This window comes from Euprymna scolopes, chromosome 21, assembly GCF_053919585.1.
Source record: "Euprymna scolopes isolate OS-2025 chromosome 21, ASM5391958v1, whole genome shotgun sequence".
In the NCBI taxonomy this organism is placed as follows: Eukaryota; Metazoa; Mollusca; class Cephalopoda; order Sepiida; family Sepiolidae; genus Euprymna; species Euprymna scolopes.
Genome location: NC_136502.1, coordinates 93,907,057 through 93,922,928, shown reverse-complemented (window position 1 = coordinate 93,922,928; position 15,872 = coordinate 93,907,057). Strand labels below are relative to the sequence as shown.

General features: G+C 37.5%; 1 protein-coding gene across 5 annotated transcripts in view; it reads left to right on the top strand.

The window, feature by feature from the left end:
- LOC145242590 (monocarboxylate transporter 14-like) overlaps window positions 1-15,872 on the top strand; it is a 168,987-nt gene that overhangs the window by 140,165 nt on the left and 12,950 nt on the right. For 3 of the 5 annotated variants that reach the window (XM_080105695.1, XM_080105693.1, XM_080105694.1), the window contains 3 exons: window positions 1,132-1,478; window positions 6,098-6,776; window positions 15,385-15,435. In XM_080105695.1, coding sequence (XP_079961821.1) covers window positions 1,132-1,478; window positions 6,098-6,776; window positions 15,385-15,435 — 1,077 coding nt within the window. The remainder of the gene's footprint in view (window positions 1-1,131; window positions 1,479-6,097; window positions 6,777-15,384; window positions 15,436-15,872) is intronic. The other 2 variants (XM_080105697.1, XM_080105696.1) reach the window with 1 other exon arrangement.

The following is a 15,872-nucleotide window of genomic DNA, read 5'->3' as shown; positions in this document are numbered from 1 at the left end:
TAAAAAAAAATGAGCGTCAGTCTACGAATGATGATTTCATAAGAGATTATAGGATGCTGAAAGCTTTTCTAGCCCAGGAGACTTGGCAGTATCTTCTATGCATTTATTTCAATTCATGTTGTCTGTAAACGTTAGGCTGAGGAGTTTGAATGTTGGACTCTTGGATACCCCAAAACAGGTAAAAAATAACAGAGGTTTTGAATTACTGTTATAGACATTACGGTTGAGAAAAAGAACAAAGAAAGGAAAACTTGATTACAGTCATTTAGTTTTAAAATCCGTGTTAAATTTTTCGAAAGGTTTTGCCGCTTTAATGAGTATTCATGAGGATATGGTTCTAACCTTGGTTTGTTTTGTGCGCATATCTTTGACAAGAGCTCATAATTCTCTTCGACAGAATCTGGCAAGTTCTGCCCTTGACTTTATGGGTCGTTCTCATAATATCCGAGTAGCACGATTCCCTTTGTATGTCCTGAAGATCCTCTGAACCGGTTACCAGGCCACATACTCTTGAGAGGGCATTAATCACACCATTCTCCTTACCAAGGCAGTCTAGTTTTTCCTGGTATCAACTCCTTGATAGTATGTCGAAAATACATAAGTATAAATCCTAGTACTGATGAAAAGTATTAGAAACGTTACTAACTTGAATATAATTGGATATCCTTGCAATTTGGATTCCTGGGGACACCGCTGCCCTAAGCCGTCCCCAATACATCCTGCTGGCTTGAATTAGTATAGATGTACAACAGTTGAGGTAGCAGGGTCAGTTTGCAGAGGAATGCTAAAGAAAGCACACGAGGAAGTGATAAGAATTAATTTGACCGAAAAAAGGATAAAGACCTGACCACAGATAGATTAGTTTAGAGGTCAATTTCTAAAAACTGTCCAACACATGCCAATATGTAAAATGGATGTTAAACCTATGATGATTATGATGACAATGATGATGATGATCATCATCATCATCTCCTATTACACAGTTTCTTTTTAGCTCTACCCCAACGGCCTTTATTTTTCAAACAAACAAATAAACAAGTATAAATGAAAATTATAACTCTATTCTCTGTCTTTTTTGTCAGATGTATCAAATTGACCTTTGACCAGAATTTTCTTTCTTTCCTGTTTTAGGCTTAGGATCTGGGATAGCCTATTCAGCTGTTATGATCGTTCTTGGCTACAATTTTGATAAATACCTTTCCATAGCCTCTGGACTGTCGGTCTCTGGCCAGGGTCTAGGCCTCCTCACCATCTCGATTCTCCTCAACTTCTGCCTTGAATATTATGACCTGAAAGGCTCTTTCCTAATTATGGCAGGTCTAACTCTTCAGAAATGGGTTTTTGGCAGCCTTCTCCGACCTTCTACAATTGAGATAGCTCAGACGAAACGCTTTTGGCTCAAAGAAACAGCCTCGCCCTATCCGGATGGTAATATAGAATTCGAAGTGCGCAAAGAAACACCTACCGTCATGCTTAAGGTATATGATTTTATTCTCGTATCTGATAATTAATTCATTATTTTATTCAATGTAGATATTGAGTTGGAAGCCATGTTTAGTTTCAGGACAATTTCCGATGGTTAGTTGTTCTATACAAGTCCTGGAGGTGACTGGTTCTCAGTAGACAGTTCTTTAGTTCAGGTTCCTGATTTTATAATTTTTGTAGTCACAGAGCAAAAGATTCTTCTTGACCCCCAAAAAACATATGTGAGGTTGCTAAAGAAAAGGTTTAATTTTTATGGAGCAGTTCTGGTTTCTGATTGGTTGGTAGCAAACGTGAATTAATTTGATTCGTCAGTTCTTAGCAGTATCGTTTATAAATAGAATCTCCCGACTGTGAGGGACCAACCCTATTATTAATCAAAAATATTGCAACAGTAGGTAAACAAAATTACTTACATCCCGGAATTAAATATATACTTAAGGCTGAGACCATGAATAATAGATTCCATAATCTAATACTATTTTAACCGATAACTTGAAAAATGCTGCTAACGAACTAAGAAACCATCCAAACTTAATTGTTAGAAAAGCAGATAAAACATGTATGTATTACTTAATAAAACTAAATATTTTTACAAACTTCAATCCATTTTAGACGATCCTAGAAAATTTCAGAAAGTTAAAAAAAAAAGCTCTGTTAATGATCTAAAAACTCAAGTAAATAAACTTCTCACAGCGAATAATGCTGTAACGGACAAGCTAATCCCCCACCCCACTAATGATGAGTGACTATAAACCCAGATACTAATATGGCAATGTAAAACCCATAAATCCAATTTTCCACTTCATCCCATAATCTCACGGGTGACAGCCCCAATATATAACTTATCTAAAACAATCAACGAACTCACCACACTGTATTTACTTTGCCGATATAGCGTAAAATCTACAGAAGCACATTCTCCAAGCCACTAAAATCAACAATAAAATCACCGTCTCTCTAGACGTCGAAAATCCTGTCACGAATGAAACAACTGACATTATCATTGACAATATATATAATTATCCAAGCCATCCTCCACTTAAAATGAGTTCAACAACCCTAAAGTATATATATATATATATATATATATATATATATATATATATATATATATATATATATATATATACGCATGAAAGTGTATGTCTGTCTGTGTACATATAACAATAACTCTGTCAATTTTCAGTCTACAGACTCGAAATTTGATATACAGAGCATTGAGATTTGGGAAAATCTTCGTAATTGTTTATCAGCCAGAAATTTGGCTGTTAAGAGGTCAAAGGCCAACGATTTCACCTTTGAGAACGCTAACAAACTTCTCGGCCAATTTTGGGTCTAAACACTTGAAATGTTAGATATAGGTTCCTTGGACATGGATCTAACTGAATAACTTGATTTGAGCCCAAAACAATAAATGTTAAGGGGTCATAATAGGGGTCAAAGTTAAAACAAATTTGACCACTTCGGTCTCTACCAAATTACTCAGACAATTTCTGGTTTAAACATTTGAAATTTTACATAAAGGGTATTCAGAGATAGGGCAAGTTTTTTAATCGGTTTGGGTCTAAAATTTGAGCTACAAATATATAAATCTATGTATGTATGTTTGCATGTCTGCCTAAAACTTTCGACAAAGACGATGGATTTTTACAAGATCAGTATCGTTTTGAAGTTCGACCTTTCAGACGACAAATATCGAAAAATTGGCTAAAACATTAATATCTTCACCTTTAACTGGGCACTTTTCTACAGGGGGGTCGCTTTTTTCGCCGATATTTTCGAAAGTAATCCTCTCCTTTCGATTGTCTAGCCTTAATTAAAACCTGCGTCACTTCCGGTTTGGCGGTGGTCGTAACAGCAAAGACGTCAGGGTTTTTTCTCGTTTTTTTCCTCCTTTGCAGTACGAGTTCGAGTCTGCCTTCCTACTACCACTTTTTTTTTTGCTCAATATACACCTCCAAACACCTGGGCAACGCCGCGCACCCATGCTAGTATATATATATATATATATATATATATATATATATATATATATATATATATATGTAAGGTGACTGGAATTAATTATCCTTTTATTCTGATATATATTTATTAAATTAGGGATAAACCATTTATAATATTTGCTAATATTTTTCCTCTGAGGAGATGGGTAAGCATCGAAAACCTATAGGTTAAGGAGATATACTTATTGAAATGTATTCTTTGTCTTGCACATAATAAAAATTCTAGATTTGACATTTAACCATTTCACATCATAAAATTTAAATTACTAAATTATGATATATATATATATATATATATATATATATATATATATATATATATGTATATATATATATAGTAATTTATAAAATATATATGGCGATTAAGCTACACTGAATATTCGGCGTTTCATCAACTCTAGAATTCGTCAGGCTTATGCGCATAAGCCTGACGAATTCTAGAGTGGATGAAACGTCGAATATTCAGTGTAGCTTAATCGCCATATATATTTTATAAATTACTAACTAACTTTACCTACATATTGAGCACTTTTGAAGTAAATACTTAAAGTTTACGCATAAATCTATACTTTCGTATATTAATTTTATGTGAGTAAATGAAGTAGTTATATTATATATATATATTTTAACTTGGATGTAAACTGCTATTTTAATTTTAGTCATAGAAGACCATCGTGACTGCTTTTTAAATCTTAAGAATGACATACCATCGATTTAAACAAATAAAAAATTGAAACAGAAAAAAAAACAAAAAAACAAAACAAAGTACGAATAAATAAACACAGTATTATGGTCATATTTCATTGTTTTTTACTCTTTGGCTAGACTACACTATTATTCCATCTATAGATGACGAGGGATTCATATCATAGATTTCGTTTTATTTTATAATTCTTTTCCGAATACCAAGAACCCAGATTAAACAACAATTGCTATCCTAGGAATGATCATAACATTTTAACTTATAACTTTTTGTTGTTGGTGTATGAAGAAGTGTTTTTGTTTAATTGTTTGTTTAGATTCGTCCCGTATCTCACAATATGCAACATCACTGCAACTGTCTTTAGATAACCATTTTTTAGAAATTTCATTCTAAGTCATTAATGTTTTGATTAATTTATTTCTATACATTTTTGTTCGTTAAATTTTCTATCTTCATTCATTTTATCACTATTTTAAATTCGTATTTATTCCCTTATTTTTATATATTTTTTGTTATTTATTTAATTTTCTTTTTCATTTATTTTCTCCCTCTTTCATTTAATTCATCTTTAGTTTTCAATAATTTACCCCTAATTTTCTAATTTTTTTTTTTTTTTTTTTTTTTACAAAGGCATCACCACATTATCAAGGCCCAGAGGCCACTCAAGGATAAGGGTTAAAGAGTGTACAGTAGAAATTGGTCAATATAGTAATCATTAGTAATGAAAATTTGGTAAATTTAATAACTTATATGGAACGGCTCATCAAGAACTTATTTACTTTAGACTTGAACACAACCATATTGTAGTCAGCCGGAAAGCAGGAAAACGGAAGACAATTCCACAGGCGTGCAGTTCTAAGAAAGAAGCTTTGTTCATGGAATCTACGTTTAGGTTTAGGCACAGATAAAGAGTGGGGGAAATTATTGATAGTGTTTACAGCTAGACGAGTGTTTCTTGTGAAAGTTTGGCGAGGGGGACCATAGATTGAAGCTCAGTTGAACACTTTCCATGAAAATAACGATACATCAGAGACAAACTCGCAACATCTCTTCTGTGAGATAGAGGTTGCAAGGAGGAGAAAAGGACATCTCCTACGAGGCTACGAAGTCTATTTTGAACTCTATCAAGGCAGGACAAGTCCTTTCTAGCAGCTCCTGCCCAGATGTGGCAACAGTATTCCATCCTTGGACGTACCTGACTCTTATATAGGTAGAGAATAGCATCAGCAGTGAGATATCTACTGGATCGATAGAAAGATCCCACCATTTTTCCAGCGGCCTTGGCAACAGATTTGATATACGTGTTCCATTTAAGATCAGGAGTAATGGTCAAGCCCAGAAGCTTGTCAAAACTTGAGGCCTCCTGAAGACGAGAGCCATTCATTTCAATTGATGACAAATGTGAATTAGAATGTTGATGATGTAAAGAGAGAAGCTTGGTTTTAGATGCATTAAAAGTAACCAGCCACTCCTTTCCCCATTTTACTACGTGCTCAAGATCAGAGGAGAGAGAATTGGAGAGAACTTGGTCGTTTACTGTCTTAGATGTGGTACCATAAATGGTAGTGTCGTCAGCATAAATGTCTACAAATGATGTAAGGATATGATTTGGAAGATCATTAATGTAGATCAGGAAAAGAGTTGGGCCCAGGATGGATCCCTGAGGGACACTGGCATTAATACTGTGAGCTTCTGATTTTTGCCCCTCAACTACTACTCTTATGAACCTATCAGAAAGAAATGATTTAATAATTGAGAAGACTTTTCCAGCTATACCATAGCTAGCGATCTTATGAAGTAAACCTTTATGCCAAAAAAAAAAAATTATTGTAAATGTTATTTTTCATTTATTTTTTTACTTTCATTGGTTTCAAAAAAAAAAAAATTTTTTTTTCATCTTTTTCAGAACGCACTTTCTCTTTTGTCTTTAAGTTCCCACCAAAGCAGCCGACATGATTGTGACATAGTTCACACCAGCCTCCAGAGAATTTCCAGAGAACACGATTCCACACTAAGTCTTCGAACGAACAAAGAATCAAAAAAAAGCCACGAGTTTCACAATGCCAAAGACGAAATTCATTATTCCATAACCAACGTCGACGTAATAGATGAAACTCCTCATCTGAGCATCTTTCAAAATGTGAAATTCATCAACTTTTTATTTTGCATCATGTGCTCGAGTACGGCGGAGGGTATGATCTATCTCATGTTGCCCAGTTATCTCATTAGTAACGGTGCTTCCAAAAGTCACGCTTCACGAATTCTTTCCGTGATTGGCATCTGCTCAACACTTACTCGTCCCCTGATGGGGTTCCTTGCCAATTCAAATATGGTTGATATCTTTCTATTATATCTAGCTCCTTTCGCTATCCTCGGTGTGCTTACAGCGTTTCTTCCATTTTATGTCCACTTATTGGTCGGACAAATCCTCTTTGGGATTATTTTTGGACTCTACAATTGCTCTGTGTATGCTTTATTGAATAGAATAACGCTACGCATCGCAGGAATGGATAATATGGCGACAGCATTTGGATTGGAAATGCTTGTATGGGGAATTACAGGAATTTTGGGAACCCCATTAGCAGGTAAGGTGGGGGAGCAACATCTTCTCTTTTCTGTTTCTTTCTATCTTTCTCTATCTTTTCTATATTTTATTGTCTTTTGTCTTTTTTCTGTGTCTCTCTCTTTCTCTTCATCCACTTTCTTTCACTCTGTCTTTTTTTATCTTTCTATTTCTTTGTCACCATTTTTCTGTTTCGTTTCCCCTCTCTTTTTTTACCTTTCTATCTCTCTTTTCTACCGCCCTCTTTCTATCTTTTTCACTCGCTTTTCTCTCTCTTTCTCCACTTTCTTTCTTGCCTTTTTTCTTTTGTAATTTTTCTCTTTTTTTCTCTCTCTCTTTCTTTTCATTTGCCCCTCCAACTCTCTCTTTCTTTATCTTTTTCACTCTTTCTTTCACGTTCTCTTCCCCTTATCTCTCTCGTAAACATTCACATAAATTGCATATTTTCTGTGCATTTTTTAATTCGTTTTGCTTGCAATACGTTTCATCGATAACATTCGATTAAGCTATGGTGATTATATCCGCAAAACAATTTGCATATCATAATCAAACATTGCATTATTTAAATTATAACAAAACAACTTATTACATAAAACATTTAAAAAAAATGTCAGAACTCCTTCTCACCAATTCATACCAACCCCTCTTAACTTAAACTGCAATTCACGACACCGATTCTGAACGTCCATACTCTCTATTGGCTGTCTAAAGCTCAATTGACTGTTCTCTCCATTCAGTTCTTATAGCCACTATTCCCCTCATATGCAAATTACTGCCACATTTATATAAAGAACCAATTTACAAAATTAAGTTTTTCTTTTCTTCTTTTTCCTTCCTCGATTCCATCATTTGACAGGCCAAACACGATCATTCGCGTGAGTAAAATCTTCTATTACCCCCACTCTCCTGATATCACTGTCACACAAATGATATGGAGATGGTAATGGCCTTCGACGGGTAATTCTGCATAAGATCGTATGGGTAGCTTCCTCATTTTTTTTTGTTTTTTGTTACAAGGTAGTCACCACTTATCAAGGCCCGGAAGCCACTTGGGGGTAAGGGTTATTGCGTGTACAGTAATCAATGGGATAGTATCATAGCAATCGTTAGTATTGGAGATTTGATAAAGTGTCTTACTTAAGGGGGCAGTTCATTAGGAATTTGTTTATGTTGGACTTGAAGACATCCAGGTTGTAGTCAGGTGGGAAACAGGCAAACGGAAGAGAGTTCCACAGGCGTGCACTTATAAGAAAGAAGCTTTGTTCATGGAATCTACGTTTTTCCTCATCACCACCGTTTTGCTACCTGCAGATTCCATCATTGTTTCTTCTAGTCTAGTAGACAACATTTTGGGGTTTATCCTAACAGTCATTAGAGTGTCAGTCAGAGTCAGCCTCGAAAGGTATGTTATCTTCGTCAGCATCTTCCGAGGTAGAAGAGGTGCAATGAAGGTGAATATCTTTTATCAAAACAGTTTTAATGATAGTTTTCATTATTAAGGATGCTACATTTAGGCAATATACGGAATAAGCACGTTGGTACACTGGTTCTCATCAGATCACCGGTTAAGCAACGTTGAGCCTGTCTAGTACCATTTGGAAATTCTAGGCACTGTGTGTGCTTTCCGCTTATCTCGGCGTTGTTTCCCGTTGTCTTGAACCTCCACTTGCCACTGGATCTGTACCAAATAATATGTTGCCATTGTAAAAGATTAGGATATAAAATACCCTAATTCGCTACAAGAATGAAACGAATTGAATGAAGGAATTTTTGTGGGAGAGTTTAGTTTACCGCGTGTTTTGTTCAAAATCAATCATTTCATTTTTAAAATAAAGGGGTCACCATTTCATGTAGAAGACTAGGATATAAATACCCTAAACTCGCTACAAGAAAAAAATAATGAAACGAATTGAATGAAGGAAACAAAGGACTCAAATGCTGGAATAAAATAAACATGTCGTTTATTTTCTGTTGAGAAATGAAAGTCTTCGGTGTACACGTGTTCATTCAGCTGTTGGCGACTACGCGTGTGGAAGGAAAGGGGGAATGCAATAGAGAAACACGAAGTGGCAAGCCGGCCTGTAGAAAGAGAGGGTTAAGCTCAGTAGAGCGTCGCGCACATGTCTGTTTTGATGGACCAAAGGCGAAGGGGAGATAGAGTGACGTTAGAGCACGCGGTCGGTTCGTCGACTAAGCAGCTCGAACGCTGGTCCGGACGAAAAAAGGGAAGTTAACAGGTTTTGTTAATTTTTATTCTGGGTGCGCATCTCTGGTTTTCACTTAAAAGGAAGTGACGTCACAGCTTGGGTGTGTGTATGCGCATGAATGTGAGTGTGTATGAGGCTGTGTATATGTAAGGGAAAACATGTTCGAACAAGACTCCCCCTCCTGGGGAGAAAAAATATATATACAAGAGAAACGTATTTCGTTTTTGTTTTTTATGTATATATATATATATATATATATATATATATATATATATATATATATATATATATATATATTTAATAAGTTATATATTGTTTAAAATGTTTTGGCCAATGAACTTTTCGACCAGTTTTTGTTGTTATTTGTGGTGTGTTGTTTTTTGTAATTTTTTTGTCCGTTTCTGAGTGTGTATGTTCTTGTATTGGAGTAGGAGAAATGTGTAATTGTTCGTCTATGAATGCAGGTTTAAGTCTGTCTATTCCTATAGTGCCTTTTTTTCTCTTTTTAAATAGTAAAATACTTTTTACTCCTGTCGAGAACTAAATAAGGTCCGGAATAATTTGGACACAGTGGTTTTTTTACTGCGTCGTTCCTGATAAAAACGTATTTACATGTGTAAATATCGCTTGGAATAAAAATGTTTGTGTCTGGCTTTTTGGTTGGAGTAAATTTTAATTGTGACATTTTGTGTTTTAAGTTTGTCACAAAAGTTGTCGTTGGGGAAATGTCTGCATTGTTTTCGCAGAATTGTCCTGGTAAAATCAGTGTTGATCCGAAAACTAATTCTGCAGGTGTGCTCTGCAAATCTTCCTTCACAGTGTTGCGAATTGCTAGGAGAATGAGTGGCAAGTTGTCTGACCAGTTCGATTTGTTTTCGTACATAGCCAAAGATGCTTTTAATTGTCTATGCAATCGTTCCACCATACCGTTTGCGCAAGGATGATAGGCAGTAGTCTTAATGTACTTTGTTCCCAACAAATGGTTGAATTCAGTGAAAAGAGTTGATTGGAACTGTGAGCCCCTGTCCGTTGTGATTACGGAGGGCACTTCGAAAATTGCTATCCAATCTTGTAAAATCGCTCTGGCTATTGTTGCGGCTGATATGTCTTTCACTGGTATTGCTGTCGGCTATCTGCTGAATCTATCGACTATAGTAAGGATGTGGGTATGTTCTTTTGAAGTGGGCAAGGGTCCAACCAAGTCGATATGCATATGAGTAAACCTAATGTCTGGTACACTGAAAGTTCCTGAAGGTGATTTTGTGTGCCTGTGAACTTTGTTTTTTTTGGCAAGGAATGCAAATTTTGGTCCAACTACGGATGTCCGTATTCATATTTGGCCAAACAAAACATTCCGTTATTAATTTCACGGTAGCACGTTTTCCGAGGTGGGACAAATTGTGGAAGTGCTGGAAAACTTGTCGTCTGAGGCTGGGTGAAATATAAGGGCGAGGGTGTTTTTGTGAAACATCGCAATAGAAATTTGTTGTTCCGAATGGTATCGGCATTTCTTTCAGCTTCAGTGAAGTTTTGTCCATTATAGCTGGGAGTGTGGTATCGGTTAATTGCTCTTGTGCTATTAATTCCATACTTAGTGGAGTGGAATTTGCAGAAGCAATTGTTGCGCTAGATAAAGCGTCAGCTACAACGTTTTCTTGTCCTTTTACGTACCGTATATCGGTAGAATATTGGGCCATAAAGTCCAGGTGTCGAATTTCTCGTGGACCATATTTGTCGACATGTGTGTGTAGAGCAAATGTTAGAGGTTTATGATCCGTATAAATGGAAAATTTTCTGCCCTCGAGGAGATGTTTAAAGTGCTTAATTGCAAGGTAAATTGCAAGTAACTCTCTCGAGAAAGTGCTATATTTAGTCTACGCTTTGTTTAACTTGGCAGAGAAGAATGAAATAGGGGTCATTTTGTTGTCAGAAATTTGGTGAATGACAGCTCCTACTGCTATTTCCGATGCGTCCGTCGTAAGCGTAAGATCCGTTGTATTGCTATCTTGGATATAAGTGAGTTTTGTGAAGTTTGCCAAAGCAGTTTTCAATTGTTCGAAGGCCTGTAGTGCAGGTCCTTCCAAAACTAACTGTTGGTTTTTGGTTCGGTTTTTTAACAAGTCTGTTAAAGGTGCGAGTAACGTGGAACAGTTAGGCAAAAAACGTTGGTAATAGTTAATTATGCCTACAAAACGGCGTACTTGTCTGACAGATGTCGGTAGAGGGAAATTCGAAATAGCACTTACTTTTTCAGGCAAAAGGGAGATTCCATCCTTGTCAATTAAATGACCGAGAAATTGAACTTCCTGGTGGCCAAAAACACATTTATCGGTGTTTAGTTTAAGACTGAAATGTGACAGTCTTTCAAACGTTTGTTCCAGGTGTAGCCGGTGTTCTTCGAGGTTTCTGCTGGCGATTAAAACGTCGTCCACATAAGCAAATATGAACGGCAGACCTCTGAAAACTTCGTCAATCAAACGCTGGAAAGTTTGACAGGCGTTTCTCAACCCGAAATGCATCCTTAGGAACTCGTAAAGGCCAAATGGTGTGGTCAGTGCGGTTTTATGAATGTCTTCTTCCGCAACTGGAATTTGAAAATATGCCTTAACGAGGTCCAGTTTGGAGAAAATTGTAGCGCCTTGTAGTCCATTGGCGAAGTCACGGATATGGGGAATAGGATATCTATCTGGAACAGTTTTCGCGTTTGAGCGTCTAAAATCTCCACACGGGCGCCATGTGGTGTTGTCAGCTTTCTGTACCATGTGGAGTGGTGATGACCAAGCACTTTTCGAGGGCCGTATTATTCCCATGTGGAGTAGGTTTTGAAATTCGGATTTTGCCAATTTGTATTTATCCGGTTTCAAGCATCTGGGGGTTGAATAGACGGGCGGTCCTGTTGTTTTAATATAGTGCTTAGCGCTGTGTTTGATGGGGTCCGTGTTTTTAAATGGCTGGGAAAGTTGAGGAAATATTTGGAGTAACCGGCGGACGTGTAAATCTTCGGGTAAGGCAGTGCTGATTCTGGTGGTTAAAAATTTCGAGGTAGTTCCTCTCACTGAAATCTTCGTTTCGTTGTCTGTCAATGTGTGACAAGTCATGTCGATAGACAGGTTGAAATGGGCTAAAAAGTTCGCCCCCAAAATTGGAGTGGTCACGCTGGCTATGGTGAAATTCCATAAAAAAAATTCCTCCGCATTCCAAGGTTCAAATTTAAGGTTTTTTCGCCCAAAGTGGGTATTTTTGTACCGTTGGCGGCTTGTAAGTTGAAAAATTGGGTCCCTGTTGGATGGCCATGTGGTGTCGGTATGACGCTGATTTCCGCTCCAGTGTCTATTAAAAAGTTATATCCGTGGATTTTGTCTCGGATATAAAATAGAAGACCTATTTTGTGTGCTCCAGCTACAGTCGGTTTAGTGCATCTTCTCGCGTCGATGCCGAATCTCCTGTGATAGAAACACACATCTTGTCTATGTCGTGACGTGGATCGGTTCCTGTTTGAACTTCTTCGCCTGTAATTTCGCCGCGTGTCGTCGTGGTTTCTGTGAGAATGTTGACGCGTTGTAAGTGCGTCGGCTAGCTGCTTCGAAAGCTTCTCAACGGCAGACTTTAATTCTGCTAATTCCTCGTCTCGGTTTTGGTCAGGTTGCCATTGGTGGGCGTATATTTGTCGGCTCCGGGAACTTTCGTGAATTCTGTCGGCTATGTCGGCGAGCTTTTCTGTTGCTGTCTCCTCCGACATCGGAGCGAGGATTTGTTTGGTAATTGGGGTAATTTACCCAACCATAGACTCTTCATAATGCTGTCCGACATTTTGTTGTCTCCCAGCAAGGCTTTCATGTGGTGGAGTAGTTGAGAAGGCGTACGGTCTCCTAACTCAACTTGTGTGAACAAGTTACGAAGCATGGCTTCGTTAGAAACACCGGTTCGTTGCAGGATTGCTTGCTTCAACGTATCATACGGTCTTTCCTCGGGTACATTTTCGAGGAAATCCGTGACTTCCTCTACCACCTCTAACGGCAGTTTTTCCACTAGATAACAGTAACGTCCTCGTAACGTTACCCGTTTAGTGTCAAATATGGTTTGTGATTGGCTGAACCATATTTTTGTATTTGTCGGGTTGAAGGGTGGAATATTTAATGCCATGGTTACGTTGTAGGAGTCCATCTGTTGAAGTTCCATTTTGTTTTGTGTTGAAATTTTTATATTTCAATTTCTTGTGTGCGGTTTGAAAATGTTCCTCCTCGTGGTCAACAAGTTTTTTTGTTTTTATTTTTGGAAAAAATTATTTTTCGTGCGTGCCGTGAATTTTTGTGGGAGAGTTTAGTTTTCAAAATTAATCATTTCATTTTTAAAATAAAGGGGTCACCATTTCATGTAGAAGACTAGGATATAAACACCCTAAACTCGCTACAAGAAAAAATAATGAAACGAATTGAATGAAGGAAACAAAGAACTCAAATGCTGGAATAAAATAAACATGTCGTTTATTTTCTGTTGAGAAATGAAAGTCTTCGGTGTACACGTGTTCATTCAGCCGTTGACGACTATGCGCGTGGAAGGAAAGGGGGAATGCAATAGAGAAACACGAAGTGGCAAGCCGGCCTGTAGAAAGAGAGGGTTAAGCTCAGTAGAGCGTCGCGCACATGTCTGTTTTGATGGACCAAAGGCGAAGGGGAGATTGAGTGACGTTAGACCACGCGGTCCGGACGAAAAAAGGGAAGTTAACAGGTTTTGTTGACTTTTATACTGGAGTTAGTGTTCTGGGTGCGCATGTCTGGTTTTCACTTAAAAGGAAGTGACGTCACAGCTTGGGTGTGTGTATGCGCATGAATGTGAGTGTGTGTATGAGGCTGTGTATATGTAAGGGAAAACATGCTCGAACACCATGCAACAAAAGGATCTGTACCAAATGATCTGTTGCCATGCAACGAAAGGATCTGTACCAAATGATCTGTTGCCATGCAACGTAAGGATCTGTACCAAATGATCTGTTGCCATGCAACGAAAGGATCTGTACCAAATGATCTGTTGCCATGCAACGTAAGGATCTGTACCAAATGATCTGTTGCCATGCAACGAAAGGATCTGTACCAAATGATCTGTTGCCATGCAACGTAAGGATCTGTACCAAATGATCTGTTGCCATGCAACGAAAGGATCTGTACCAAATGATCTGTTGCCATGCAACGTAAGGATCTGTACCAAATGATCTGTTGCCATGCAACGAAAGGATCTGTACCAAATGATCTGTTCCTTTTCGACGGTGCCAGACGGCATGGACGCTCGAGAGAGGTTTAAACTGTAACGAACACGGTTCGAACGTAATTCGCTACAGTTGTTCACAACACCGCCTCTCAACGTCTTTACTTTCGACCAACTTTTCTCTCCATTTCATCCTTCTTATAGCCACTATTCTCTTCATATGCAAATTACTGTATATTACAAACATGATTATTTCCTTTGGCGTGATGGTCGATTTTTTTTTATATCGGTTATATGAAACGTTTGACTTGACGCCTTTTTCAGCATTTTCATTCATTCAACTTTTTTTTTACAAGGTGGTCACCACTTATCAAGTCCTGGAAGCCACTCAGGATAAGGGTTATTGCGTGTACAGTACGTTAGTGTTGAGATTTGATAGAGTGTTCTACTCAAGGGGGCGGTTCATCAGGAATTTGTTTATGTTAGACTTGAAGACATCCAGGTTGTAGTCAGGTGGGAAACAGGCAGACGGAACAGAGTTCCACAGGCGTGCACTTCTAAGAAAGAAGCTTTGTTCATGGAATGTACGTTTTGCTTTTTGCACAGATAAAGAGTGGGGAACATTTTTGACAGTGGTTTCAGCTAGACGGGTGTTTTTCGTGAAAGATTGGCGAGTGGGGACCAGAGATTGGTTGGTTGTTTTTGTTTTACGGCATATCAACCTTTTTCAGGTTATTTAATGCCGAATCTAGTTATTTTGAGGAACGATTTTTAATGGAGTATATATATATATTTTTTTTTAAGTCAGATTCTATTTAACCCATAGTTGGGACCATAACAGGTACTACCACTCCGGTCAGAGTGGACCTGAGAGCAACGGCAATCAAAGGGTGGCTACACACTCCCTAAGGCCAAGCAAGGTGGGGCCTCACCATCGGATATAGTTTTAAGTCATATCCAGGACCGGACCAGAGATTGGAGCTCAGATTGTAACATGACAATTACGTTCAAACTGTGTTCGTTTCAGTTTAAACTTGCAAAAGAGAAAAAAAAGGAGATATAATGGTTTTATGTAATAAGTTGCTTTGAAATAGTGTTGTGGCGTTTTCTTATGATTCCCCTAAAGTTAACCAATATTTTCACTCGGAGCATGCAAATGTATGTGCTGTGATAATAATAACATAAACAACTGTTTTTTTTTTTTTGATTTTTTTTTTCCAGACTGCATTGTTGAATGGACGGATTCGTTCAGTTCCGCCTTTGTTTTTGCAGGTAATTTATCAGTCCCTTTACCATCTTCATTTTCATTACAATTGACCCATTAGCTTTGTGATAAAGATTGATAACTTGTATTATTTGTATTGTTCAGACTACTATTCTCATTTTCAGTGTAATATCTTTTATGTAACCTCTTACATTCTTAGTCAAAGTTTAGTGCGGATTCTTTTTCTGCTTTGAGCCAGTCACGTTTGATTTATCACTTATATTAAAAGCAAATAATACGAAGGCCCAAAAGATTTTAGCGTTTTAATGTATTTTGTCTCCCATACTTTTAAACGGTAAATCTAATGTGACCAGCTCAAAGCATAATAATGACGTCATCAGGGAACTTTAAATTCCTTATTCTGAAAAAGTTTTGTCCTTGAATCTGAACCATAACTATGCACACACACACACACACGCACACACACACACACACACACACACAC